The following is a 27,995-nucleotide window of genomic DNA, read 5'->3' as shown; positions in this document are numbered from 1 at the left end:
GTTCCCTGGGTCTCCACGGGGCTTGTCAGAGAACAGCGGCCTCACCAGTGTCTTCGCTTCCCTTTTCCTTCTGAGACTGCTGTGGGTTCACATGCAGTTGTAGGAAATAACAGAGCCCACGTGCCCATCACCAGTGTCCCCAGTGGGCACAGTTGCAGAACTGTCGTGCAGGATCACGCCAGACGTTGACCTCTGTGCAGGCCATGGACCTCAGGCTTCCCACCTCAGCTGCACTCATGTGTGTGGACATGCATGTGTACGCGCATTTGAGTGTGTGTGCGTTTAGTTCTATTAATTTTTTTTAGTGTGGTCAAATGTACATAAAATTTAGCTTTTAATCATTTTTAAGTGCACAGCTCAGTGGCATTAAGCACATTCACACTGTTTTGCACCCATCACCACCATCCATCTCCAGAACTTCATCTTCCCAAACTGAAATTCACTACTTATTAAACACCAAGTTCTGTGAGATTTTATCACATGTAGCTTCACGTGGCGACAGTCAGGACACATAGTTCCATCACAATGACCCCTCAGGCCGCCCTTCAGAGCCACAGCCACCTCCCCACCGCCCAGCCCTGACCAGCGCCGCTCTCTTCTCCACCCCACCCGTCTCTACACCACCACCTGCATGGAGGCCCGGTGCTGACCTGCGGCGGTGCTCTCAGCAGTCTGCCCCTTTTTGCTGCTGAGCAGAGCTCTCCATTCAGCGGGGTTTGGTTGTGCCCCATTAGTAAATATTTTGGCATGTATTCCAACATATGTATATGTATTTATCTGAACTACCATCTACCCAGGATATATGTCCTTATGCCTCATGTGCTGGTGCCGTCCTGGCCTTGGGACACAGCCCAGACCAATGAGGGGCCACGTGGGAGCAGGAGTCGATGCACACCAGGAGGCCACATGAGCTGTGAGACGGGGCTGGCAAGGCCGAGGGTGGGCCCCGCGTGGATGGGACTGTCTTTGACCGGGTGGTCAGAGACGCGCCCCCCAACTGGAGGGCGTCTCATGAGGTACCTGGTGAGGGGCATTTGGGTCACAGGGAGCAGCAGCACAAAAGCTCGGAGTCCGAGAGTATCCTTACTGTGGCCAAGAAACAGCTGGAGCAGAGGTAGAGGCAGGGGGAGAGGGAGGGCAGCAGGCGAGCAGGCCAGGCTGTGTGAGGCCCAGGGGCTCTGCTCCCAGGGAGGGCGGCCCAGAGGGCACGCAGGAAGGATCCACGATGCACAGGGATCAGCCACGTGGGCTGTCACGTGGCAGAGACGAAGATGCCTGGGCAGCTTCTAATGTGTACACATCATCAAAATGAAAAAGGGTGCTGCACTGATTTGAAGTGTCCCCCCAAATTCACATAGAGCAGAACCTCAGACCACGACCTTATTTGGAAATAAAGTCTTTGCTGATGGAATTAATTAAAGATCTCAAGTGCCAGCCCCGATGGCCCAGAGGTTAAAGTTTGGCGCTCTCACGGCTTTGGCCTGGGTTCACTTCCCATCACGGAACCACACTACCTAGACACATACTAGACACACACATAGTTGTATGCATCTAGTTGTAGATCCTTCTACGTGAGCTGCTACCACAGCATGGCAACTGAGACAGGGGCTTTGGGGAGGAAAAAAAAAATCTCAAAATGAGGTCATCCTGGGTTTCGGGTGGACCCTAAACCCAATGACCAGCGTCCTACAAGATGAAAGGACACAGAGGAGAAGCCACGTGACAACAGGTAGAGACTGGAGTGATGTAGCCACAAGCCAAGGGACACCAGAAGCTGCAAGAAGCAGAAAGGATCCAACCCCAGGACACGTTGATGTTGGCCTTCTGGTCTCCAGGGCTGGGAGAGAATAAAGTTCTCCTGTTTTAAGCCCCCCAGTTTGTGGAACTTTGTTACGGTAGCCTGGGCAGACTAACAGAGATTCGATGAAACTGAAGTGGACGTCTTAGCTCCTCCCACAGCACCACCGGCCCTTTGCCAAGATGGAGCTGGGCTTCTGAAGAGGACTCGAGGGCTGCAGGGCCTCAGGGTGGGCCCCTAGGCCCCACTCCACCAGGGCTGCCTGCCAAGGAGCCCAAGGCCATCAAGTCCAGAGAGGGCTGAGGCGGGGGTACCAGGGGGTCCAGACCCAACCAGGCCACTTGGAGGGATCAGTGTCTCAAGGCACCTGGATGGAGAAGCTCCAGCCCCAGGACTCGTTCTGCACCTAAGCTGCATAACAACGCAAACTCCAGTCCCACAAGCCATTCCACACACCTGGCTGGAAGCAACTACGGTGTGGCTATTGATTCTGTGGGTGGGCAGTGGACAGGTCGTCTTTGCCTCAGCAGGGCCTGTCACTTGTCAGCAGACCAGCCCAGGCTTGGTCACATGCTGGGTGCTGGCAGGATCCGAGGCCTCATCGGGGGCCACGCAGACCCTTCCAGGCATCCTAGAGGTCAGGACAGGTCACAGGTTACCCCAGGCTGAAGGTGGGGACAGACCCACCTCTCAGGGGACAGGCAGCGCAGAACTGTGGCCATTTGCGATCATGCAACTGGGCTGTCCAAGCTTGCACTTGCTCACACGTGCTTTCTAAGCTGGGCTTCTGATTTGGAGAGTGAGCATGTCTGTCCCCGTCGGTTTCTCAGGCCTTTACCACATCTGGAAACAGGTAAGCATCCACTTTCTCCTGCCCAAGGATTAGCCTCTAAAAGACAAGGGAGGGCAGAGAGAACTTTCCAGAGGCCGGTGGGGTGGCCGAGGGGAGGGCGGGTGAGGCACTCCAGGCCCCTCCTGTGCCTCTGGGACCCCTGCAGGAGCCCGGAGGTTTGCTCTCCGGAGCAAGTGGACACAGGCGCTCTGGAACTCAGGCGGCCAGGCCTTAGGGCTGAACACTGGGGAATTCAGGAAAGTCTGCATCTGGAAGCTGAGGCGCCCCCATCTTCACAAATGCTTCCAGAAAGGCCGTCAGTAGCCAGGGAACAGCCAGAGGCAGATGCTCAGAGGGAGCCTCTAGAGAGTGACTCCATCAACAAGAGTAAAGGCAGAGGGGAGAGGAGCAGAGGGAAGGGCCCACACCCACCCGGGGTCCCTGTAGGGTACTGAGCCCACTGTCCACATGGGAACAGGAGGCCGGGGGACACCAGAGAGGGAATCTCCAGGGAGAAAGGAAGCTGGCTCACAGGAGCATCTGGGAGATGGAACCAATGATGGGGGGACAGAAACAATATCCAGAAATAGAAAACGAGGCAAGTGAATGAGGCGGATGTCGTCTTCCCAAAAAATGAGGGCTAGGCAGGGACAGTTGTGCGGCTTGCCCCACAGTAAATGCTCCGCGGCCCAATACGGTTCCTAGATCACTCAGGATGGCCATGGCAGACAGTGGCAGGGAGGGGGACGTGAGAAAGCCAAGTCCTGTCCTCAGGGCCGCTATCAACAGGTGGTGCCCCCAAAGAGCTGAAGTTTTTAGAGACCAGCTCTCGAGGGCACGGTAAGCAGCAGCAGCCTGGCGTTAGCTGCGATCTGAGGGAGGTAGGGCAGGCCCTGCTGCTTCTCAGTGCGAGTCTGAGCACCCACCACTCACCTTTCAGAAACATTTTCAACCAACCAGAAACCTAACTATCAGCCTCCACTCATTCATTCATTCCACAAATACCTACTGGGAGCCTCCTCTGGGTCAGAGCTGGGAATAGCACAGACACACTGGCCTCCAGAGCTCTCTTGCCATCCGAGTGTTCCGTGATGGGGTCAGCCTCAGGGAGGCATCTGGAGCGTCCACTCCACAGAGCACCGGGAGACAAAGATGAAAGACCATGGATAATTAATGCTGCTCAGACCCGGCGTTACTCTACGAACACAGTGGGTGGCCCAAGAGCGAGCCAACGGACGCAGGACCCACCTCTGGTTCCAGGATGCAAGGGCCTCTTAGACTCCGAGACATTAGGACAAAGCTTCAGGGACGGACTCCCAGTCTAGCCGCAGACTTGAAGTGAGATCAGAACTGAACTGCTCCCCGAAGCTCGGGCCTGGCTTGTGCTCCGCCCAGACCCGCGTGCAGAAAGGAAACCTGAGCGCACCAGCAGGCAGGCCACCCCAGGACCCCATGGCTGATCCCCAAGGGCCCAGGGCCTTCTCCTGGGGACCACTTCATCCCTTAAGGGCCCTCAGGGACGTGTCAGAGGCATCAGCCTTTATTTGCGGGATACCAAAGTTCTACAGTATTTTGTTGGATGAGCCAGTTGGCAGCAGTGGAGCTGTCCTCACGGGGTCCATCTGCAGCCACTGGATGCCAGGAGCGGGGGTGCGGCTCCCAAGGAACACTTGAGCACAAAGACTTGAGCCACATGACAGCGAAGAGGTGGCTTCCCCAGCACGGCAGTCCTCTGGCTGCCATCCCCTGAGGAGTGCTGGAGTCGGTCCCACAGGGCTCTCTGAACTGACTGCCAGGGGCCAGCCAGGATGGTAAGAGGCTGGCCCAGGGCCCGTGTGCTCTCAGATTGCCACCGGGAGGAGAGGGGAGATCCAGCCCGCCGCCCGGGAGATGTCGCCGCCATTTTCTCTCTACACTCGGGCCACCTGTGGGGGACAGCTACCTGGGCCCCGCCGCCATAGTTACTAACGCCCTTGCACACAGACTGAGGCAGGCAGCGCATCCTGGGGTTGGATATTGGGTGCACTCAGCCGTGACGCGAATGGCGTGGCTCTCCCCCGGCCCTCGGCTCCGAGGGAGCAGGGCGCGGCGTCTGGAACAGGGGGCACGGCCCTCACCGCCTTCCTGACGGCGGCAATGCACCCAGAGGAGCTTTGCACCGGCATCCTTCCACGGCTCGGTGCCTGCAAAGCCTTCCTGTCCCCTCACCCTCCCGCAGCACAGCACGTCCCCACAGGAACAGCCGCTCTGCAGGGTGGCGACAGCTCTGGATCGGAGCCTACCTCTGCGACAGCCGCAGACATGGGTGGGTTAGTGCCCAGGAGCCCGAGAGCACACCTGGGGCGCCGGCTGCCATGTGTCCTCTGAGCACGCTCCGCAGCATCTGATAACGCCAGCCAGCAGCGTGGGCCCTGCTAACTAGGGGCACTCATGAACACAAACGAGCCCATCTCAGCAACAGCATGCCGCTGCGGGGGGTGGGAAGCACTGGGGAGCAGACTGTCAGGTGGCACGAGTGTCCGCCACTGAAGGGGCCCCAGGAGCAGGGGGCGCATCAGAGGGGGGGCCCGGGATGACTGGGGAGGGCAGGTGCACGAACACCTCCAGCTCTGCGGAAGCTGCGTTCTTGGCGCCGAGTCAGGTCTTTGCTGGGCAGCAGCGCACCGCTACCACCTGAGCGGCTGCCGGCCGCGCGCCAGCTCGTTGGCCGCGTGCTCCTCGTGGAGGCCCTTCAGGCGCAGCAGCAGCTCCTCCAGGTTCTCCCCGGTCGCGGCCGACAGAGCGATGGCCTTCTGGCCCAGGCGAGCCTGCAGCCGGGGCAGACGGGCTCTCGCCTCAGGGAGATCAACCTTGTTTGCGACGATGGCGTGGGGCCTCGCAGACAGGCCTTCTTCGTATTTCTCCAGCTCATATTTCAGGTCCTCAACCTGAGTCCAGGGCTCTGGCACCGAAAGATCCACCACGAACAGGAGGAAGCGGCAGCGCTCGACGTGCCTGAGGAAGGCGCAGCCCAGGCCCCGGTTCCGGTGCGCGCCCCGCACGAGGCCCGGGATGTCGGCCACTGCAGGAGACAGAGCACATGGTGTGGGGAGCCTGGCCTACCGCCTGGCCTGATGTCCTGCTTCTCAGACCTTCCTTAAAGGAACCCCTTGGAACTGAAGTCATTCAATTTACTGCCTGGAGACGCCTCAGGCCAACTGCCAGCCAAGGCTCTGCAGCTTTCAGTTCACAAAATGCTTTGAAATATGTGGGTGACAGGCATGAGGATGATCAATCTAATAAGGAATATTTAACACATTCCAGTCTTTCTGGATTCAAAAGTGATTAAAAAAATGGGAAAGTGGCTTCCTGTAATATACTAATAATGTGATTACCAATAGAAATTATTATAGAGTACTCAGTAATATAAAGTGCTATACAAATAACATTACCAGCAGGCTTACTATTTTTAATGGGCACATTATCTTCCGGAAAAAAGTTTTCTTCTCTCAAAATGGTACAGGGAAAGCTTTTAAAATCACATGCTGTCTACATGACTGAGGCTGCCGAGTTCCTCATGGAAGAAAGAGAAATGAAGACCGTGAGAAGGAGTAATTTCCTTAGGTTTGAAATTTAAACTCAAATTCCTGCAATGTTGCTCACGGACGCCTGGGACAGGGTGGGACGCAGGCCTAAAGCCTACTTTGGATAGAGAGCCACGAAGCTTTAAATTAGGAAAAACAATGCTACATTTTAGACAGGAAGCTATGTTTGTTACATAATTAATGTTCTGAATTATATCATTTAAACCTAAGCCTTTGAGAGAATTCTGGAAGTTCTACCTGCTATTTGTTGGTGGTCTTCATAGTGAACAATCCCAACGTGGGGGTTTAAGGTAGTGAATGGGTAGGAAGCCACGGTGGGTTTCGCGTTTGAAATGGCCCGGAGGAGCGAGGACTTGCCTGCGTTGGGGAATCCCACCTGGAAGAAAGAAGACCCTCTATCATCATCTCGGAGTCTGTAACTGACCAAGACCAGGAAGTTTCAGGACTGGGAATCAACGACAAGTGGGAGCACAGGCTCCTGGGGGTCAAGAGGACGCTGACTGACTAGCCTGTGGCATGTTTCACCATCAGGGACAGCAGGTTTTCTGTAATCAGTGTGTGTAAAATGCCACCTCCTCCAGCCTGGGACTTCAGGTGACACCCACCATCCCAGCGTGGGCCACTGTCTTGAGCTCCAGGAAGAGGACTCGCTCCTGACCGGGCTGTCCAGGGGTACAAGTCACAGGGGCGCGGTTATCGTTGGCCAGGAAAAAGCGGTTGCCCTTCCCTCCTGCTCCCCCAAGAGCGGCGACGTACTCATCACCCGGGTGCGACAGGTCCGCCACAACTTCGTGTCCCTCCTTCACTAAAGTGCCCAGGGGGACCTGGAAAACAACAACGCATTTATAGGCTTAGAGAGAGACAAGAGGGGAGCAGACTGGACCTCGTGTATTTATCTACTTTTCAAGGGGGGTGCGTGGGGGGGCACAGCCGAGAGCCCCCTTTGTGGAGCTCCTCAGGAGCAGAGAGGCCCGGCCCTCACAGGGATTCCATGCAGCTGGGTACACTGCCTGCAAACGACCTAAACAGCTTTTTCCAACAGCGTTTCTCAACGCTGAGGGCGAACTGAAGTATCTGGAAAGTGCGGAGACAATCTAAGGAGAGTCAACTCCACTCACGGAGGAGAGGCCCCAAGAGGGTCAGTGCAGAGGGCGGCTTGGGGTCTGGAGACGAGAGGAACAGTGGACCCTGTGGGGTCCGTCTTTTCAAAATATAATTATTGGGGCCGGCCCCGTGGCCGAGTGGTTAAGTTCATGCGCTCCGCTGCAGGCGGCCCAGTGTTTCATCAGTTCGAATCCTGGGCGCGGACATGGCACTGCTCATCAAACCATGCTGAGGCGGTGTCCCACATGCCACAACTAGAAGGACCCACAACTAAGAATATACAACTATGTACCGGGGGGCTTTGGGGAGAAAAAGGAAAAAAAATAAAATCTTAAAAATAAATAAATAAATAAATGAAATATAATTATTTCATGATTTTTGGACAGGCCACCTAGGCACATGGTATGAATGAGGACAGGCCCAGTCCGCGGGTCCGCTTCGTGGTGGACGGCTGTGCGTTTCAAGGCGAGGGGCCCCTCTGGCCCACACCAAGGCCCTGAGGAGCCTGATGTTCTAGAAGGGGGACAGGGCAGGCTCTCAGCCTCAGCTTACCCGGATGTAGAGGAGAGCGCCGTTTCGCCCAAAGCAGTTTTTCCTGCCACCGTCTTCTCCATCAAAACCCTGATACCGCGACAGGACTGATGCCAGCGACTTGACTTGCTGGTCAACTAAGAGAGCAAGAAATTCACCTTCCTTTGTGTTAGCAGCAGACCCACCTGCATACTGTTAGCTGTCTTTTGTTCAGTTTAAGAACATTAAGATGCACATGGAGGGGCCGGCGCTGTGGCCGAGTGGTTAAGTTTACGCACTCCGCTTAGGCAGCCCAGGTTTCCCTGGTTTGGATCCTGGGTGCGGACATGGCACCGTTTATCAAGCCATGCTGAGGCAGCATCCCACATGCCACAACTAGAAGGACCCACAACTAAAATAGACAACTATGTACTGGGGGATTCGGGGGTGGGGGGGGAAGATTGGGAACAGTTGTTAGCTCAGGTGCCAATCTTTAAAAAAAAAAAAAGAATGCACATGAAGGGGCTGGCCCAGTGGTGTAGTGGTTACTTTTGCACACTCAGCTTCGGTGGTCCAGGGTTTGCAGGTTTGGATCCTGGGCGCGGACCTACATACCACTCGTCAAGCCATGCTGTGGCAGCAACCTAGATATAAAATAGAGGAAGCTAGCAACAGATGTTAGCTCAGGGCCAATCTTCCTCATTAAAAAAAAAAAAGCATACGGAAATATGGAATGAAGTTGCAGGAGTTACTAAACTAGCAACATGATTTTTTTTTTTTTTTTTTTTTGCTGAGGAAGATTGGCCCTGAGCTAACATCTGTGCCCATCTTCCTCTATTTTATGTGGGATGCTGCCACAGCATGGCTTGACAAGCAGTGTGTAGGTCCATGCCTGGGATCCGACCCTGAGAACCCCGGGCCTTCAAACCAGAGTGCCTGAATTTAACCACCATGCCACTGGGGCAGCCCCACACAACATGATTTTTGTAAAAGCTAAAATCTTATTCTGAAAACTTCAAAATTACCCATAATGCCAATCATCAATTTATAACCAGCTACTCTATTATGGTGTGGATGTTCGCTAAGTACCAGTTTACTGAGCACTTGAAGGTGACCAACAGCACAGCACTCACTGTGACAGTGGCCAGACTGTGCCCTCTCACGTATCGCACTGTCTTGTGAGCCTCTCTGATCCTAAGCTATCTTTGTGTTCCTGAAATTTAAAGAAAAAACACTATCAAAGTTGAGTTTTGGTGTATGATTTAAACGTGAACATCCACATAATTTAATAAAAATGGTTTCCACACATCAATTTTTGAATTTAAATTCCCGTTAGGATAAGAAGGTGGAAACTTTCTGCCCCAAAGACATGTGGACACAGCCATCTTCCCCGGGCACGTGCCTCTCAGGATGACGTGGCCACCGTTGCCTCCGTCGCCACCATCGGGGCCTCCAAACTCCTTCCGGGGCTCACTGTGGAAGCAGCTCACCCCGTCACCTCCGCGTCCCCCTCGGACAAGCACTCGGCGATGGTCCACAAAATGCCTTTTCTGTAGAGAGCACAGTGTGCCCGGGTTGTTATTAACTCTGCAGTCCCTTCAAGGACCAAACAGCCCTTTGAAATGTACTTTTCTACACAACAGGCTTTAAAATGAAAAGTTAATGATTTTAACATTGCTAATCTCTCCTAAAATGCAAATACAAGAAACAGGTCCCACGAGTCCCTGCTATCTGTAGGCGAAGGTGAGCGAACCACGCAGACATAAAAGACGGTCAGTGTGGAACACACGCTCGACAACGAACGCAACGTTTCCAACCTAAAGGAAACAAGGGTGATTTAGACAATATTCCTTAAATAAAGTGTCCTTCCAGCTTTCTTCAAATAGAAACACATTATTGAAATAACAGGTCTTTACTGAGGGAAAGTTCTAGTTCCTTAGGATGCAAGAATGAAAGTGAGTTAGAGTCCAGGGTCCACTATCAGGCTTCCAACTGCGGAGAAAGGGCGTTTTCTGCAGGCTGACTGCACAGGGCTCAAATTTTAAAGGGAGTGATGCAGACAGAGCCCCTTATGTCAGAGAAGGTTTTCTCCAGGTGCCCAACAGAGGTACAATCCAGCTAAAGAATTAGAACCAGCTGGGTTAGCATTTGACACACATTCGCTCACACTTCACGAAGGTCGGCTCTCCAGGTGCCAGGGCGCAGGACCGCGTGCCACCGGAGCCCAGTGGTCCCCCTGAGGAGCCCCCCGCTGCGGCCCGGGCGCCGGGACAGCCGTGCTGTGCACACGGGCTCTCCGCCGGGGCCCAGCAGCTGCATCTCCATCCGCTACTCCATTAGCAGATCTTTTTTTTTTTTTTTAAGAAAATACACAAATATTTTAAGATTCTCTGGCACCACCACATGGAAAAATCATGAATTACTATTTCAAAAACTCAATGTACAATGTCACTGTATGCCAGCATAATCAGAATCAACTTGGTGGAAAAAAACACAAGTGCTGAGCAGTGTAAGGAAGATAAACCGAGACTCAGTTCTCACAGTCTGGGGAGGAGAGCGAGCCCTGAGGAAGCCTGAGACATCCCAGCGCACAGAGACTGCCCAAGTCATCTTCCCACAGGAAGCACTGCTTGCCTAACAACGTTTATCTGGAGCCCTCATTTAGGAGGAAATGAAGTGTGTCATAAACACGTATTTTTTTGAATTTAATTAAAGATCATTCATATTTTAAATAGAAGGTTTTGATAAACAGAAAATAAAAAAACCTGTAAGGCTTAAAGAACTGTAAAATTAAAGGTCTATTTCCCCCTGAGATGTTTTAAATTAAGAAATGTTCACACATACTTAAGAATTACGTGCTACAGGCATCAGACACACAGGCTAACGACAAGCACCACGCACCCGTTCCGGGCAAAGGGAAGAACACTGTCAACACTCTGGGCACCCGGGCTACGTGCCTGGTCGGGGCAGCGTTTACGACAGCACACATCAGGCACACAGGCCTTCACCTCACTTACTCACTCTCAGGATGTTCTGAGCGTCCCTCCAGTGACACCATCAGGATAAAGAGAGACAAGGATAAGAACTCAAAGAGCGCCCTCTACCTCGTGAGAGGGCACTGCAGGCAGTTCCTTCGGTTTACGGGCCTCACCAGTTGCTTCTCAGAGAGCAGTTTCTTTCTGCGGGGTTCCTGATGCTTGGCACCGTCTGCACAGCTGACCGAGAGCAGCCGGGGAGAAGCATGCTGTGGAAGGAGCCAGCCAGGCCCAAGGACCGCTTGCGTGGATGGAGTCCAGCGCCCCATGCCCTCCAACAACCTCAGTCTTGCTGAGAAAAGCCTCGAAGGAATCATGGCTCCCTAAAAGTCAAATGGGCAAAGTAAGACACCTGGTTTAACCAGAACATCACACCGGAACTAGAGAACAGTGCCTGGCACACGGTGGAATCGCAGTGTATGTTTTTGAAACAAATAAATGAACTGAGGAATATGACTCTTGTCATTCACCACTTTCCACCCCAAGTTAGGAAGGCTCATCTGCCTCGTCAGCCTATTTACTCCCCGGGGACAAGATGTGTGTGCAAAGGACTTAGGTCATTATATGTCCTGCAACAGTGGATGGACGCCTCCATGGCGCATGGAGTACAGGCGTCCCTGTGAGACCTTTCGTGAGCCAAACGCCAGAAAGAGAAAACGCTATTCTTGCTTTTCACCTTCTATCGTAAAAGCAAAAATCCTCTTTGGATTTCTTTCACTTAAGGAAAACAGATACTGATATGGGGCTTTCGTAAAAGCGAAGTGGCATACAGCAAACTTTCAAAACGTGGAGGACATCCATATCTGCTAAACGAAAATACTAAAAAGGAACTCTAAGTCTCAAATCAAAATTTCTTAAAAATAAAAACACCCATTTATTCAAATGCTATTTTGTTCTCTTGTGCAGTTTAAAATGGTCAAGCTGGAACATGGTGAGAATATTAAACGTGGAGGGCATGCAGACTCTGGAAACAAACTGCCACCCCTGCCCCTCGTCCCCAGTGTCGCCCAGGAACTTTCACCAACGTGTGCAACCTCTGTCTCCTCATCTGAAAATGGACAGGGTTGGGAGGATGGGGAGAGTTACTTCACGTGCACACACAACAGCGGTCCACGTGCGGACTCAGAAGCGTGAGCTACATTTCACTATGGGCTGTTTATGCCACTACTCGTTCATGAAACAGCCTGCGACTACCACGCACCCTGCAGGTGCCGAGGGTCAAGGGAAAGAAGTGTCAGAGCTGGCCCTCCAGGAGTGACACCCCTGCCCTTCACTGCGAGACCAAATGGCCACCACTCCCAGACATCCCTGCTCTGCGGGCACACGTGTGCCACCTAAAAGGTAACTCATGAGGCTTTCCTCCCATTTTTAAGTACGAAAGATACACAGAGAAGGAGACATAAATGTACACGTATCGTTTAAGAAATAATGACAAAGCCAGCATGCGCCTGACACAGCAGGTGAGGAAACAGAACCTGCCTTCTCCTCAGAAGTCCCTCAAGCGCGCCTCCCACTCACACCCCTCCCTCCTCCTGCAGAACACACACTTTCTTGGTGGGACTCACTCTCTCAGCAACACAAAAACTCTCTGAAAAGCTGGAGCACGGTATCAAGGACTTCTCCTTCCTGAATCACTCAAGCACAAGCTGCGGCCCTGACACCTACACCCGGAACACTCCAGCACGCGCCCTGTGGGCAAGGGCAGCCCCCACAGAACCAGGGCCACCTCTGAAACCACGCTGCACGACCACCAGGCTCACACCTCCCAAGTTTAGCTAACTGTCCAACAGCGTCTTCCACGGCAAAAGGGCCCACTTCAGAATCACGTGCTGCGTTTCGCTGTCGTCTCTCTCCAGCCTCCTTAGGCCTGGGACGTTCCTCAACCTTTCCTTCACTCTCGTGCCCTTGACCCTTGCAAGGTCACAGCCCAGGTGTTCTGAAGCATGTCCTCAATTTCTGTCTGACTGCCGTCCCCTCGTGACGAGACTTGGGCGATGCATCATTGGCAGGAATGTCACAGAGTGCTGCAGCCTCACCCGCCCCTCCCACAGGCCTGGGTTTCCTGGGTCCCTTACTGACACGCGCTCTGAGCTCCAGCCCCGGAGGTCCCTGGCCAGTGTCCCTACCGACAGGGCGCTCCTTCCCCACTGTGGTCAGTGAGGACCTCGGGGAAGATGCTCTGAAACTGTGTGCGTATCCCCTTTCTCACAAACTTTCCGTTTATTCATTTCTATGGGCTCATGGTTTCCTATTCTATTCAATGAGCTACATTCTCTTACTATCATTTACTTTGATGCTCAAATTGTCTCCAGTTTGGCCAGTGGAAGCCCATCAAGCTGGCTTCACTGTTCTTTTGACATGTGCCCTTCGACCTTTGAGCACTTCCTGTTTCCTGGCACAAAATATTCCAGGCTCACCTAGAACTTTCCCTGGCCAACCCTGAAATCAGCCTTTACTCCAAGAGCCCTGGTTCCTTTCAGTGGAGAACGGCATTAGAAGCCCGTCTACACGCTGGGCTTGCTCACGGCTACTGTGGTGCCCCTGCTCATAGATTCCCTCAGTGCACAGTGCTGGGGAAAAGACGACACATCTGTAGTCACTGCTACCCCCGTCCACCCCTAGCGACGGAGCAGCATCTGCAGCAAACCATGAGTTCACATGTATGTGTCCAATCCCGTCAACACCACGAGGTTCAGTCTAATTCTGTCTGTCTTTGCAACCCCATTCTCTGACTGCCAGAATCCTGCCTTCCACTATCCTCAATATGTTTATCTGTTCATTTCCTCAGCGCCCACAGTAACCAAATCCCCGCTCCCTCCACACAGGTGCTCTCCCCTCCCCATGCTGGGCTGCCCCACCATGAGGACACCCTCCTCTTGTCATCTTCCCAAAATGTATTTTTTAAATAAACCTTTATTTTGGAATGATTTTCGATTCACAGAACAGGTGAAAGACGCTCCCATACACCTCTTACCCAGCCCCCCAACGTTGTATTAGCATTTTATGTGACTGAAGTACATGTGTCAAAACCATGAAACCAACATTAGTGCGTTATTATTAATTAAACCCCAGATGGCATTCAGATTTCACCAGTTTCCCCATGAATATCCTTTTCTGTTCCAGGATCTCACTCTGCATTAAGCCATCCTGGAATGGTATTATTTTTTTTTTTAAGATTTTATTTTTTTCCTTTTTCTCCCCAAAGCCCCCCAGTACATAGTTGTATATTCTTCGTTGTGGGTCCTTCTAGTTGTGGCACGTGGGACGCCGCCTCAGCGTGGTTTGATGAGCAGTGCCATGTCCGCGCCCAGGATTCGAACCAATGAAACAGTGGGCCGCCTGCAGCGGAGTGCGGGAACTTAACCACTCGGCCACGGGGCCAGCCTCCTTGGAATGGTATTTTTAAAGTGCTGAAAGAAAAGAATTGCCCACCAAGCAACACACCCAGTGAAAACGTCCTTCAGGAAGGCAGGTGAAATAAGATATGCTCGATGGTGGAAAACGAGGAGTCTTGGTCACCAATATACCTGCTCTACAAGAAATGTTCAAGAATGTTCTTGAGGTGAAGGAAAATGACACCAGATGAAACCCACATCTTTAGGAATGAAGAGAGAACAACAGAAATGGTAAATTTTTATAAAAGACTATCTTTTTCCTTGTAAGAGTTTTTAAATATGTATGATTGTAGAAAGAAAAACTTATTTATAATATTGTCCAGTGGGTTTCCATGCACGCAGAGGTACAACTCATGAAAACATAAAAAGCAGAGAAGGGAGGGGATTAAAAGGACCTGCACGACCCCAAGGTTTCCATGTCTCTGCGATGGGGCACAGCCCTAACTCTAAGCTGACTGTGAAAAGCTGGGTATGCGCAGTGTAACCTCCAGAGCAACCGCTAAGACACCACACAGAGGTGCGGCCAAACGGCCAACAGGTAGATGAAATGGACTGCTACAACCTGCCCCAACAATTCAAAAGAAAAGGGGAAACAGAACAAAAAAGAGGGACGAACAGAAAACCAACAATAAAACAGTGTACCTAAACCTAACCGTACACATAACTCAGATAAAACACACTTCCAGAAAAAGAGCGTTACCTAAGACGAAGAAAGACGCTTCCAGAAAAAGAGCGTTGCCTAAGACGAAGAAAGACGCTTCCAGAAAAAGAGCGTTGCCTAAGACGAAGAAAGACGCTTCCAGAAAAAGAGCGTTGCCTAAGACGAAGAAAGACGCTTCCAGAAAAAGAGCGTTGCCTAAGACGAAGAAAGACGCTTCCAGAAAAAGAGCGTTGCCTAAGACGAAGAAAGACGCTTCCAGAAAAAGAGCGTTGCCTAAGACGAAGAAAGACGCTTCCAGAAAAAGAGCGTTGCCTAAGACGAAGAAAGACGCTTCCAGAAAAAGAGCGTTGCCTAAGACGAAGAAAGACGCTTCCAGAAAAAGAGCGTTGCCTAAGACGAAGAAAGACGCTTCCAGAAAAAGAGCGTTGCCTAAGACGAAGAAAGACGCTTCCAGAAAAGAGCGTTACCTAAGACGGAGAAAGACGCTTCCAGAAAAAGAGCATTACCTAAGACGAAGAAAGACGCTTCCAGAAAAGAGCGTTACCTAAGACGGAGAAAGACGCTTCCAGAAAAAGAGCGTTACCTAAGACGGAGAAAGACGCTTCCAGAAAAGAGCGTTACCTAAGACGGAGAAAGACGCTTCCAGAAAAAGAGCGTTACCTAAGACGAAGAAAGACGCTTCCAGAAAAGAGCGTTACCTAAGACGGAGAAAGACGCTTCCAGAAAAAGAGCGTTACCTAAGACGAAGAAAGACGCTTCCAGAAAAAGAGCATTACCTAAGACGGAGAAAGACGCTTCCAGAAAAAGAGCGTTACCTAAGACGAAGAAAGACGCTTCCAGAAAAAGAGCGTTACCTAAGACGGAGAAAGACGCTTCCAGAAAAAGAGCGTTACCTAAGACGAAGAAAGACGCTTCCAGAAAAGAGCGTTACCTAAGACGGAGAAAGACGCTTCCAGAAAAAGAGCGTTACCTAAGACGGAGAAAGACGCTTCCAGAAAAAGAGCGTTACCTAAGACGGAGAAAGACGCTTCCCAGGGACAAAAGAATAGTTCATCGGGAACACCTGACAGCTCAGAGTGTGCAGGAGGCTAAAAGAGCTTCCAATACATAAAGCAAAATTTGACATAATGAAAGGGGGAAACAGACCATTCCACAATGACGGCAGGACATTTTAATACCATTCTCTCAGGAAGCAATAAAACAAGTACTTGAAAACAAAACAATCAAAAACTGTAAAGATGTAGAAAACCTGGAAAACACTATCAACAATATTGGTCTAATTGACATTTATAGAACAGTACATCCGACGACTGTAGACCGTACATTATTGTCAGGTGCTCGTGGAATGTTCACTAAGATAGACCACATCATGAGTCATAAAAGAAATCTCAATAACTTTCAAAGGACAGAAATCAAATAGAGTGTATTCCCTAACCACAACAGAATTGAAGTCAATAAACAGAAAATATCTAGGAAAACCCCAAATATCTGGAAATGAAACAACACTCTTCTAAATAATCCAATAGGTAGAACGAGATCAAAAGAGAAATCAGAAAATATTTTGAACTGAATGATAATGAAAGTACAACATACCAAACCTACGGGGTGCAGCCAAAGCAGAGCCGCAAAGCAGGGGCCCATACAGCTCCAAGTGCTTCTGTCAGTAAAGAAGAAAGATCCAAGATCAGTGACCTCAGGCTCCAAATCAAGAAGCCAGAAAAGCAAAGCAAGTGGAAGAAAAGAAATAATAGCAGCAATTAACAAAATAGAAAACTGACAGACCATAGAAAAAATCCCACAGCCAAAAAACTGGCCCATTAAAAAGACGAACAGAATTGACAACCCTCTAGCCAGACTGATCAAGAAAATAAGAGAACACAAATCATCAATGTCAGGAATTTTAAAGGTTATCAATACAAATCCTATAGACATTAAAAGGGTAAGAGAACACCATGAACAAGTTTTTGCCAAAAACTTTAACAACTTATGTGAAATGGACAAATTTCTTGAAAACGCAACTTACCAAAGAAACACAAGAAGAAACAGAAAATCCAAATAGCCCTGTATCTACTAAAGAAGTCGAACTTGTTACAAAAGAGTATTCCTCAAAAGATGACTCCAGACTCAGACTGTTTTACTGGTAAATTCTATCAAACAATCAAGGAAGAAATAACAGCAATCCTACATGAACTTTTTCAGAAAACAGAAGTGCGGTCATTACTCAACTCATATTATGAGGCCACTGAAACCTGAGTACCAAACCCTGACCTTACAAAAACAGAAAATGACAGCCCAGGAGCTGGGCCTGTGGCCGAGTGGTTAAGTTTGTGCTCCACTTCAGCGGTCCAGGGTTTCGTCAGTTCAGATCCTGGGCGCGGACGTGGCACCGCTCATCAGGCCACGCTGAGGCGGCATCCCACATGCCACAACTAGAAGGACCCACAACCAAAAACATACAATTATGTACTGGGGGGCTTTGGGAGAAAAAGGAAAAATAAAATCTTTAAAAAAACCCCAAAAAAACAAAAACAATAAACATTTAACACCTCTATGTCACTCCTGGCAAGATAAGTATTTTTCAAGTATTCACTCACTTAGTCCTTATAACAACTCTGTAAAGAAAGTACTTTTGTTATCTTCACTTTCCAGAAGAGGAAACTGAGGCAAAGAGTGGTGAAGTGAAATACGAAAGGTCACAGAGGTATTAGATGGGAGGGGTAGGAGCAGAGTGTGAAAACTTGTTGTTAAAGGGGAAAAAACCAACTCACCAATCCATAGAAGCACACCCAAGGCCAAGCCCGCTGGAGAGTGATGCCATCCACCCTCTGGCGATGGGAACCAGGCTTGTTGGCAGTGGGGACACACAACCTGGAGGAGATCAAGTGCAGAGAAGGGGATCAACTGCAAAGCCAACCAGAGACCTGAACTCTGAACTCTGAACTCTGCCTAATGTGGAGGACTTCCTCTTTCTGCCCTTTCAATTTCTTTGGAAAGACCCCCTGAATACGCACCTGAGCAATGCAGATCTCTCTTGCCCGGCAAACAAATTCAACCGTGTTTCACACACCTATCTGGTTTTTATTCTCCTTCCAATGCTCCACCTGTGCTGTCCAATATGGTAACCACCAGCCACATGTGGTTATTGTTTAACTTGCTCTTAAATAATGTAGCATGTAATTATATAACATAAACTTACATTATTCAACATTCTTTAAATGTAAAACTTCAGTTTCTCAGTCACTTAACCCACCTTTCAAGTGCTCACAGCCACATGTGGCCAGTGGGCACTATATTACACAGCACAGATTAGAAAATTTTCAGCATTACAGAAAGTTCTATTACAGCTCTGGTCTATAGGGTGCAGCGGGAACTCAGAAAAGTGAACTCATAGTCCTCCTAGGAGCATCCATTTACCGGGCCCAGCTTAGCAGAGCACAAAAGGCCAGACAGTGGTGAGAGCCTAGGGTCCGAAGTTGGACGGACTTTATGATTAAAGGACTGGGCTTTAAAAATGCTGGACAGGCGCTCAATACACAGCCAAGGGCTCCCTCCACTCTAGACAATATTACTTTGTCGTTAAGCTCAGTTCTACTGGTCTGTGTTGTTATTTGCCAGGAACCTCTTCTAAACCTTGTGAAAGATGACATGAGTGGAGCCATATTAAAAGAGAGCAGCCATTTCAGAGGAACTGCCTCGCACACCTTGTTTCCTTTATCTTCCAAACTGGACCAAACATTCCAAGAAGTCAGTAAAGACAAGAATATCCTGTTTGTAAGGACCGATGAAACCAGACTTTGTTGATGACCGGATCGATAACCAGCCAATGGGGTACAAGTCTAGCCTTTTGCCTGATGCCCAAGCTCAAGCCCATCTGTGAAGTACAAACCCCGCCTGACCTCGTCCAGGACCAGTGAACGCTTCCTTAACACAACTCACCTCACCTTCCTTTCTTTTCCCATGGAAACCCTGAGGCCGTCTCCTGTAATCAGGACACTATTTGGGTTTCTACCCTAACTGCACTTCTTTGATCTGGAAATAAACGCCTCTCAGCCTCGCATTCTGGCTCTTTATTTTTAGGTTAACAACCTCCTACAGACATTTTTAAGTGTATTCCTTACAAACCTATGAGGGGGCAGTGCCGCAGGTTGGATGTCTTCTGTTTGCTTTTCTAGACCCACATTCCATCCAGCCATTTCAAAAGCCTGCCCTGCGTGACTACCCTTGGCTACCCTGCCCTCTGGCAGAGACTGGCAGGAGCAGGCAGGCGGGATGCTGATGTCCCCGCTCTCCTCTGTTCCCTAGACGGAAGGTCACCCCTCCAGTCAAGGAGGCCCTGTCTACACTGCTCTCCTCTGGTTCTGGTAACTGCCCCCTGTCCTTATCCTCTGGGTCTAGGGGTAGAAGCAACTCCACCGTCCCTAGCTCCAGGTTACAGGGCCAACACTGTGGGTTCCCTAGCGCCCCCTTTACACAGCGCCTTTCGAACCCTCCTTAGACCACCCTCACGATAAGGGCTCGGACTCCTGGCCCTCCCGGTTTTCAAGTCTACGAAAAGCAGCAGAGGCTGAGCCTCAGGGAGGTGATAAGGCCCCTGCCCGAAGTCACAGTGTCCTCTGGCCTCGGGCACACGGCTGCATCTGTGCTCTACCGCGGGGTCTCCAAACTGAGGCCTGCTCGCCACGACCTTCCGAGGGAACCAGGGCAAGGGTACTTTCAAAGGAATCGATCTTCTGCTGCTTAACTACCCACATGCTCTCTGCTAAAACGTATCTGCCCGACACCGAACTTGCATTAAAAGCACTTCTCCTCGCCCGTTCCTCTTGGACGAAGGGCCCTCTCCTTCTCAGAAGGAGGACGCGCTCCAGGGACGCGGCGAAAAGCACACGCCTGCACTGTCACCACGGGCCTGCGAACAAGGTCCCCGGGGTCCGCAGCCACAGACGCAGAGCAGCAGCGGAAGCGACAGCGACCCGGCCTCGCGCAGCACACTCGCCCCAGGCCGGCGACGCGGCCGCGGGGCAGCGCGGCTCCCGAAAGCTGCGCCGACGACGGGCTCTCTGCTCGGCGGGACGCTGCTCAGAAGGCGCACACGCTCGCGGCTCACTGCCGCCGCTCCCGCCACCGTGAAGGCGGGCCCGCGGAAGGGCGCAACGCGCGCACCGACCGCGGTCGCAGGACTCCCCGCACGCCCCGGGTGGAGCGCGCACGCCGCCCCGCCCCCGGCTCCGGGAAGGTTCCGCCGGGCACCCGACGGCGGACCGCCCGGGTCACGCCGAGGCCCCCGGAGCAGCGCGCACGGCGGAGCCGGCGAGCGCCCGTCCCCCGCTACCGGGAGGACGCAGGCTCGCCCGGTCGGCGCCGCTGCCGCCGGCTTCCGGGCCCCTCCTCCTCCCGGCACGCTCAGCCCCGCAGAGGCACCCGACACCCCTCGGCCGTCCGTCGAGGCCGCGGCCCCGACTCCCTAACTCAACCTGTTCCAGGGGCACATCACTTCCGGGACCTCGGGCTCGCCCGGGGCGGAGTACTTCCGGTACCGGTCCCGGCGGCGCCTGCGCAGGGTACCCCCAGCGCGCATGCGCAGAAAGTGTCCCGGCTCCGCCGCGGGCTGAGGTGTGCCGCTGGCCCCCGGGAGGGCGCGCCTTCTCTGGAGGGAGGGGCTGGGGGCTGACGACGCCTCCGGGGGGCGGGGGCCGGGGCTGAGGCCGAGACGGAGAGACCTAGCGCGGGGCCGGGCTGCGCGACGGGCGGCGGGGCCGCTCCAGCCTCCGTCCACCGCCTCCTCAGGACCCGGGTTCCGCCAGCCCTCCTCCTGCCTCCCCGCGGGTCCGCGCCCAGGGGTGCCGTCTGAGGGGCGCCCGAGGGAGTCCGCGTGGGACAGGGGACAGTGTGGCAGTGTCCCGGGGTGGGGGTCAGCGTCCTGCCCGAGGGAGTCCCCGTGGGACAGGGGACAGTGTGGCAGTGTCCCGGGGTGGGGGTCAGCGTCCTGCCCGAGGGAGTCCACGTGGGACAGGGGACAGTGTGGCAGTCCCGGGGTCAGCGTCCTGTCCGAGGGAGTCCGCGTGGGACAGGAGACAGTGTGGCAGTGTCCCGGGGTGGGGGTCAGCGTCCTGCCCGAGGGAGTCCACGTGGGACAGGGGACAGTGTGGCAGTCCCGGGGTCAGCGTCCTGTCCGAGGGAGTCCGCGTGGGACAGGGGACAGTGTGGCAGTGTCCCGGGGTGGGGGTCAGCGTCCTGCCCGAGGGAGTCCCCGTGGGACAGGGGACAGTGTGGCAGTCCCGGGGTCAGCGTCCTGTCCGAGGGAGTCCGCGTGGGACGGGACAGTGTGGCAGTGTCCCGGGGTGGGGGTCAGCGTCCTGCCCGAGGGAGTCCGCGTGGGACAGGGGACAGTGTGGCAGTGTCCCGGGGTGGGGGTCAGCGTCCTGCCCGAGGGAGTCCGCGTGGGACAGGAGACAGTGTGGCAGTCCCGGGGTCAGCGTCCTGCCCGAGGGAGTCCGCGTGGGACACGACGGTGTGACTGCGACAGTGTCCCAGGCCGGGGTCGCCGTCAGTCCTCACAGGACAGCCCCCGCAGGCCCCCGCCACCAGCTGCGCTCTGCCCAGGAATCAGGCTCCCTGCAACCCGAGTCCACGGCGCCTGCAGGCCAGCCAGCAGGGTCCAAGTACAAATCAGGCTGTGTGTCATTCACTTCACAAAAACTCTCTTTTTAGGATGATTTCTGAAGAACCAGTTTATTAATAGATTACACCAAAAGCATAAACAATTTAGACGCCAAACTCTGACTTAAAAAAAAAATGAACCAATAAAGATGTTTTTCAAAAAATGTACTGTGCTCACAAATAAGACAAATTTGACCTGTTCAATAAATAGAAATGAAGTTTGACTCAAACATTTCAAACGGAAACGGAAACAGTCTTCCTCTTTGTGCAACTTTGAATGGATGCCCGATATTCAGACCTATATACACAAAACCTCTGATAAAATCAGGGGCTCACTTAGGCTCCAACTGCAAGAGCATATTAAGGCTCCCCTCGAGGTCCTGGAGACCTTGTCCGTCTCAACGCCATCCATTCTCACTCTCAGTGTGAGTTCTAAGTACTTTTAACAGCTGAGTCCACAGATACCGTTGGTTCAACAATAAACCCTAATGGGTGATGAGCTTTCGCATACCAATATGAACTTGTCAGCACTTCTGAAAATTGTGGTCATCGTTTTTCAGATTCACAACCTGCTGGGTGTCGGGGACAATAGGAAGAAGGCTGAGCGTCTATTTCCAAGTCTTCCTTTGCCTCTTTACTGGACTTCTGTAGAAGTGGTCATAAAAACAAAGCGCCACCCACCACACTGCACAAACAATTCGTTTTCGCCTAAGCTTCTGCAAACATTCATATCACAGAAGAGCACATATAATACAGTTAGTGAAAAAGGACTGTTGGCATCACTTCTTCCCCACAATATTACAGAAAAATGGACAACATTAAATAAACATTCTGTTATCGATCATTAAATATATTAACACCAAAAATCATGTATAAATTAGGAAATCAATGTACAAACTATTTCACAAAGTGCTTTTTAAAATATATACACAACATTCAAGAAATTCTTAATGTAAGACATTTCAGATTGAAGTTTCGGGATAAGTTTTTTAAGTGTCCTTTTTTTCGAAAAGTATTGATACAGCACTTAAAAAAAAACACATAAAAGGCATATTCCCAGACTGGCAAGGGATAAAAATCAACCATTGTCACAGTGACCTAAAATGTTTAACGTTTTCAGTGGGAAATTTTAGTCCCCGAATGAGTTTGCAATTAGTTTTATGGAAATTGTCAGGACAGAAGAGAACAAAACCAAGGGCGACAACTCCCTAAATGAAATTGCTACTGTGTGTCATTCAGCAACTAACAACTCTCATCGCAGTAATTTAATATAGATAGGTATTTTTAAGCTTTTACCAGTGTTAAGGTTTTTAAAACCCATACGCTTAGAAAATAAATGCTTTTATCCAGTGTGTGTGTGACTGTCTCCACAGAAGAGGGGAGACTGCCCTCAACTGGCAGCCCTCCAGCCTGAGCCCCGGTTCTTCCTCTGTAACAAGGGAACAGTACTTGCCTCCAATTTCTCAGGGTGGATTGTTAGGACTCATTTAAGAAAAAAAAAAAAAAAAAAAAAACCATTAAAATGCCTTGTAAACTGTACAGCATTCAACACTGGATAAAGAACTTTAAATTTTTTAAACAAAACAAATATATAATCTTCAGTAGACCTGATATATCAAGAATTGGATATTTTTTGTATGTTCTCGGTTGGTCTTGGAAATATGCCACCATTTATCCAGAGATGTTTTTAAAGGATTCATAGTAAATATGGATATTATTATCCAAGGTTGATAAAATGTCCATATTACTTATTGGTGAAATGTAGGATTTTTCCTTGGACCGTACTTTTCCAAGTGAGCTGTCTTTAATGTTTGCACAGAATTTAAATGGGATTTAATGTCCTAGGAATGTAAAAATTATTCAAATCTCTATATAAAACCTTTCCTTTTCATTAGGAAGAACACAGTAAAGTTAGTGGGGTCCTTTTCAAAAATGAGATGTGAATTTCAGATGTCCCTAAAAGAAAAGGAACACTTGCTTGGAATCCCGAACACATAGGTCCTAGAAGAAAGAATATAAACAAAAGGTCCTGTTTGGACAATTTGGTATTGGACAAGTATGTGGACAATATTTTAAATTATAAATTTCGAATTGGGCACATTAAATATTCAGATCCCAGAAATGACTGTCAGATATACCAGGGCCAAAGCCATAGCAATTTCAGAGGCCCCCCTCTCCTTCCCGCAGTCGTGCCGCTCTCCCGGGTCAGGCTCATCACACTGCCTTCTTGGGTTCATACCTATTTGGAACATAGTCATTGATCCCTCTTTACTTTTTAATACAAAATCACACAACCTTTTGGATAAACAGAACTGGTGAGCAACACAGGCAACGAGCGAGCTCCAGAAATGACGGTTCACAGCCGTTCCCAATGAAGCACATTTTTCCTTTCCAGTGTGTAACAGAAACTGACCTGCACCACAGAAGATGCCTCCCAGAGCCCCATCGAGCCCAGGAAAGGCCGCCGCTCTGGGGCTGTGCGCGCAGGTCCAGCTGCGATGTAGCCAGTGAAAGATAAAGTTACGACCCACATTACAACTGCACGAGGAGAGTCAGACCTAAGGTCTGTTTGTATGAATACACGGACAATGGCGTCTTGTAGATATGCCCCATCACTGGGCACAGAACACTCTGATGACCAAAGAACCCCTAAAGTTAGCTAGAAACATCAACAGGGGGACAAAAAAGGGACAAGCTCTCCATTGTATGGACATACAATACTATACACAGCACCAAATATGTCACACCATCAAAGCGCTGTCTCCCGCCAGCAGTGCACGCTCAGCATCACACCCAGCATGCCATGTGCACGCTTTACGTGCAGACACTGCGTGGGACGAGGGGCAACCAACGGGTTACAGTTCATGAGAACTGCCACCGGCCCATCCACCCCTGGATGGACAGGCCACCACAAGGCTCCAAGAAGAATGCTTGTCCCTTACTGCTGGTAATTTCCATACTGGCCCTGCAAGAGACCAAGACACAGATTATACCTCGACAGTCACGATAAAGGGGTCCACACCCAAAGGTAAGACATACCCCCACCCCCGGCCAACACGCAGGCTAAGAGCTGGAAGGGGCATAAAAAGCAAGCAAGCAAACAGCCTCCAACCACATCTACACAGCAGGAGGTCACTGGCTTTCTGAAAGCCATCTGTCCAAGCTTGTGGCTGGTGATTTAGATCAGAGGGTCTGCGAGGCCCACGACCACCCCCACCCCGTCAGTCCCCCCAGGGGACCGAGCTCCCAGAGGTGACTGGTTGACAACAGGGTTAGATGCAACACAGGCTGACGGCTTCGCGTCACTGCCCACGTGGGGGATGACAAGGTAATAAACTGCAGGCAATACAAATCTCAAGACAGAATTAAAAAACGTGTCCAGCCAGGCCGCAGGATGGGAGGGGTCCCTGGGCCACTGAGTCGATCATCTGATCCAATGAAGAGTCACTCAGCCAGCTGTGTCTGACCAAGGTGAGAAGATACGTGGAGATAATTTTTAAAAACTTTACAGGCTCAGAGAATTAGCATTCTGGAAGGGACCCTGGAAGCCAATTATTTCATCTCATTATTCCTCGTGACCATCAGAGAAACCGTCATTATGTTTCAACAGACATGGCAGGTCAGCGCATCTGGAAACATCCAGAAAGCTTGCCTGCTCATAGCCGTAAGGCCGCTGCTGCTGGGCGGACGGGCCCGTCTGAGACGCTCTGTAGCTTCCATACTGCTGGCTCTGTCCTTGCTGGTAGCTGGAGTACTGGGAGGGGGCTCCCTGGGCAGGCCCTGAGAACACACAGCAGGCACCGTGAGACCAACACAACACGCCCCCATCCTCTCAAGTCTCCGAAACAACAGCACCTGTTCTTCCGCAACATGAAATCCGTACAGCGAAAGTGCTCAACCGAGTACCACGAGCGACTGCCACCTCCGTCCTGTGTGGCTGCAGGCCATGCCGGCACCCCGACCGCGCCAGGCTCGAGGCGGCCCTCCAGCACCTCTGAGCCTGCTTCCTGGAAGCAGTTTACGTCAGTTACAGTGGGCGCTGTCAACACCTGAGTTAAACGTCACAGCGACTGGTGAAAACTCGAATGCCGAAGAGAGACAGTGATCATTCCTATGAAAACAAAGCTGGAGGCTTGGAAAAGAATTGCTAAAAGCCGAGGAATTTTTCAAAAAATGCTATTTAAGGGGCCGGCCCCGTGGCCGAGTGGTTGAGTTCTCGTGCTCCGCTGCAGGCGGCCCAGTGTCTCGTCCGTTCGAATCCTGGGCGCGGACATGGCACTGCTCATCAAACCATGCTGAGGCGGCATCCCACATGCCACAACTAGAAGGACCCACAACTAAGAATATACAACTATGTACCAGGGGGCTTTGGGGAGAAAAAGGAAAAAAATAAAATCTTTAAAAAAAAAATGCTATTTAATTAGTCATGGTTGTAAAAGGTTGAACAAAATCTTTGTGGTCTTCCTTCTTTACTGTGTATCAGAATCACCTGTGAGCTTAATAAGAAACCCACCCCCACCTCCCCGTCATGTGTGGGCCCACCTGGCACCTTACTTTTCAAAAGCTTCCAGGTGGTTCTGAGGTACAGTGAAGGCAGAGACCCACACGCTTGGACGAGCTTCCTCGGAGGCCGAAGCTGGACAGGGCACTTCGAGGGGTGTGCGGTTTGTGGAAGGGTGAAGCCTGGCTCCAGGTGGGCGGTGAACGCAGGCTCGTGTTTAAGTTAAAATGAGATGTCCCAGGCCTGGACGGATGGGTTTCAGCCTCCTTGCTGCACGCACCCTTGGGACAACCTAATCGCCTCTTCGTTCAGGTCGCATCAGGTAGGACGCCTTTTACTGGGTATCTTAAATGGTAACAGTTTGTGAGGCCATCCCAGGGTGACAGCAGTGTCACAGAAAGCACCCTGGGTCCTGGAAGTGCCACCTAGGGTCGTCTCCGGAGTGGGTCAGGACTCGGGGAGAGCCGCCTGGGCCTTGGGCTCTCAGCAGACAACCTGCAGGCCAGGGGCTGGGGCCCCGCCCTCTCAGGGAGACCTGCCCAGGGGGACGAGGGCCCCAGAGGACAGGGCAGATCCGAGGGTTCCAATCCTGGCAGGGCCTTCTGCGCTGCGGGGGCAGCCCGACCTCAGCAAGCCTGAGTCTGCAGCTGGCTAATCTTCTCTAGCGGACAGGATTTCTCCCTTTGTTGCCACCGATGCTTGCAAAGCTCCCCCTGGGATGCCCACGTGGGGGATGTCCGAGGGGCCCTGAGAGCAATGCTTGTTGACAGGCTGGGTCTATGGCAGACCCGCTGGGCCCTTCACTTTAGCCAATCCTCACAGGGTGAACAAAAGCTGACGGATGGGTGAGCACTTCTGGACGTTGCTGCCAGACTGACCCACACGTGGACAGTCTCAGGTCAAAGTAAAGTAAAACCGGGCTCAGAAAATACTCACCTGCACCCAGATCTCGGTTTCTAATATGCTCACTCTCCAATAAAAGGAACCGGGGCTCCTTGGAGAAGTGGTGCTTCTAGGGCTCGGGCAGAGAAAAGACTGTGGTCCCAGAAAATAAGGAAATGCTCAAAAACAAAAGGACGGGGGTGTGTCGGAGGGACACAGGAGCCAAGTGAAAGAGCTCCCAAGAGGCAAAGCCGGGACAATTTGAAAAACAAAATAAATTCATATTGGATTAGAATCCAATGTATAAAATTAATACCCATGAGTACACACTCCTATAAATAAATGATTAATAACTAAATAAAAGGGGGAGAAGAGACAGATCTTCCCTACAGAAGAATTCCAGTCTATGTAGATACCTCCCCCCCGGCCCCGAGTGTGGGCTGGATTCAGTGGCGCCTTCCCGAAGATTAAAGAAGGGGGAAGGCGGGGCTGGCTCCGGCCCAGTGGTTAAGTTCGTGCGCTCCGCTGCAGGCGGCCCAGTGTTTCGTTGGTTCGAATCCTGGGCACAGACACAGCACTGCTCATCAAACCATGCTGAGGCAGTGTCCCACATGCCACAACTAGAAGGACCCACAACGAAGAATATACAACTAGGTACCGGGGGGTTTTGGGGAGAAAAAGGAAAAAAATAAAATCTTTAAAGATAAAAAAGAACGGGGAAGGTGACTCGACAGTGGGGAGAGCTGGCAGGTGCCCCCCTGCCCAAGTGTCCGAGGTCAACACCAGAGGCAAGTCATGTGACACAAGGTGATGAGAAGGGCGATTCACTCTGTGGTCTTCTTTCCAAAACCCAGCGTCACCCCAGGAAGAACATGAGACAAACACAACCTGAGGGACGCCCTACAAAGTCTCTGCCTGGCCCTCCTCCCAACTGTCAAGGTCAAGACAGACACGGACTTCCAGGAAGCTGCCACAGCCCAGGGGAGCCTAAGGAGATGTGAGACCAAATGTCATGCAGGATCCCAGACAGGGCTGG

General features: G+C 51.5%; 2 protein-coding genes across 18 annotated transcripts in view; both read right to left on the bottom strand.

The window, feature by feature from the left end:
• Window positions 1-317: 317 nt before the first annotated feature.
• On the bottom strand, window positions 318-20,444 carry MTG2 (mitochondrial ribosome associated GTPase 2). Of its 13 annotated transcripts, none has more exons than XR_011430907.1 (9): window positions 20,391-20,444; window positions 17,688-17,787; window positions 10,980-11,186; window positions 9,231-9,378; window positions 7,871-7,986; window positions 6,820-7,038; window positions 6,452-6,590; window positions 2,564-5,691; window positions 318-2,429 (listed from the first exon to the last, which is right to left on the bottom strand). XR_011430907.1 is itself a non-coding variant. In XM_070247491.1 (9 exons), the coding sequence occupies exons 3-9, from the start codon at window positions 16,558-16,560 to the stop codon at window positions 5,297-5,299; spliced, it is 1,272 nt and encodes a 423-aa protein (XP_070103592.1). In that variant the 5' UTR covers window positions 16,561-16,576; window positions 17,688-17,787; window positions 20,391-20,417; the 3' UTR covers window positions 318-5,296. The 13 variants fall into 13 exon arrangements, 11 of the variants coding, with proteins under 11 accessions (XP_070103592.1, XP_070103590.1, XP_070103591.1 ...); XR_011430906.1 differs by having other exon boundaries at window positions 318-2,687; window positions 3,879-5,691; XM_070247491.1 differs by adding an exon at window positions 16,513-16,576 and having other exon boundaries at window positions 318-5,691; window positions 20,391-20,417.
• Window positions 20,445-21,620: 1,176 nt separating this feature from the next.
• Window positions 21,621-27,995, bottom strand: part of SS18L1 (SS18L1 subunit of BAF chromatin remodeling complex) — a 32,805-nt gene continuing 26,430 nt past the window's right edge. For all 5 annotated transcript variants that reach the window (XM_023626864.2, XM_023626860.2, XM_070247486.1 and 2 more), the window contains 2 exons: window positions 25,229-25,356; window positions 21,621-24,541 (listed from right to left, as the gene is read on the bottom strand). In XM_023626864.2, coding sequence (XP_023482632.1) covers window positions 24,515-24,541; window positions 25,229-25,356 — 155 coding nt within the window. In that variant the 3' untranslated portion in view covers window positions 21,621-24,514. The remainder of the gene's footprint in view (window positions 24,542-25,228; window positions 25,357-27,995) is intronic.

Source organism: Equus caballus, chromosome 22 (assembly GCF_041296265.1).
Source record: "Equus caballus isolate H_3958 breed thoroughbred chromosome 22, TB-T2T, whole genome shotgun sequence".
Classification (NCBI taxonomy): domain Eukaryota; kingdom Metazoa; phylum Chordata; class Mammalia; order Perissodactyla; family Equidae; genus Equus; species Equus caballus.
Note: the sequence above shows the minus strand (reverse complement) of the source record. Positions and strands in the feature narration are given on the sequence as shown.

Bases quoted from the DNA above. Each gene is read 5' to 3' on its own strand.
- MTG2 (XM_005604836.3), bottom strand. From the start codon at position 19,112: ATGGCTGGATGGAATGTGGGTCTAGAAAAGCAAACAGAAGACATCCAA. The intron at 11,187-17,687 runs GTGAGTTGGTTT...TTTGACTTTTAG, and splicing joins GGGTGTGCTTCTATGGATTG to GGAGCCATGATTCCTTCGAG. The intron at 9,379-10,979 runs GTGAGGCCCGTA...TGCTCTCTACAG, and splicing joins TGCTCTCTGAGAAGCAACTG to AAAAGGCATTTTGTGGACCA.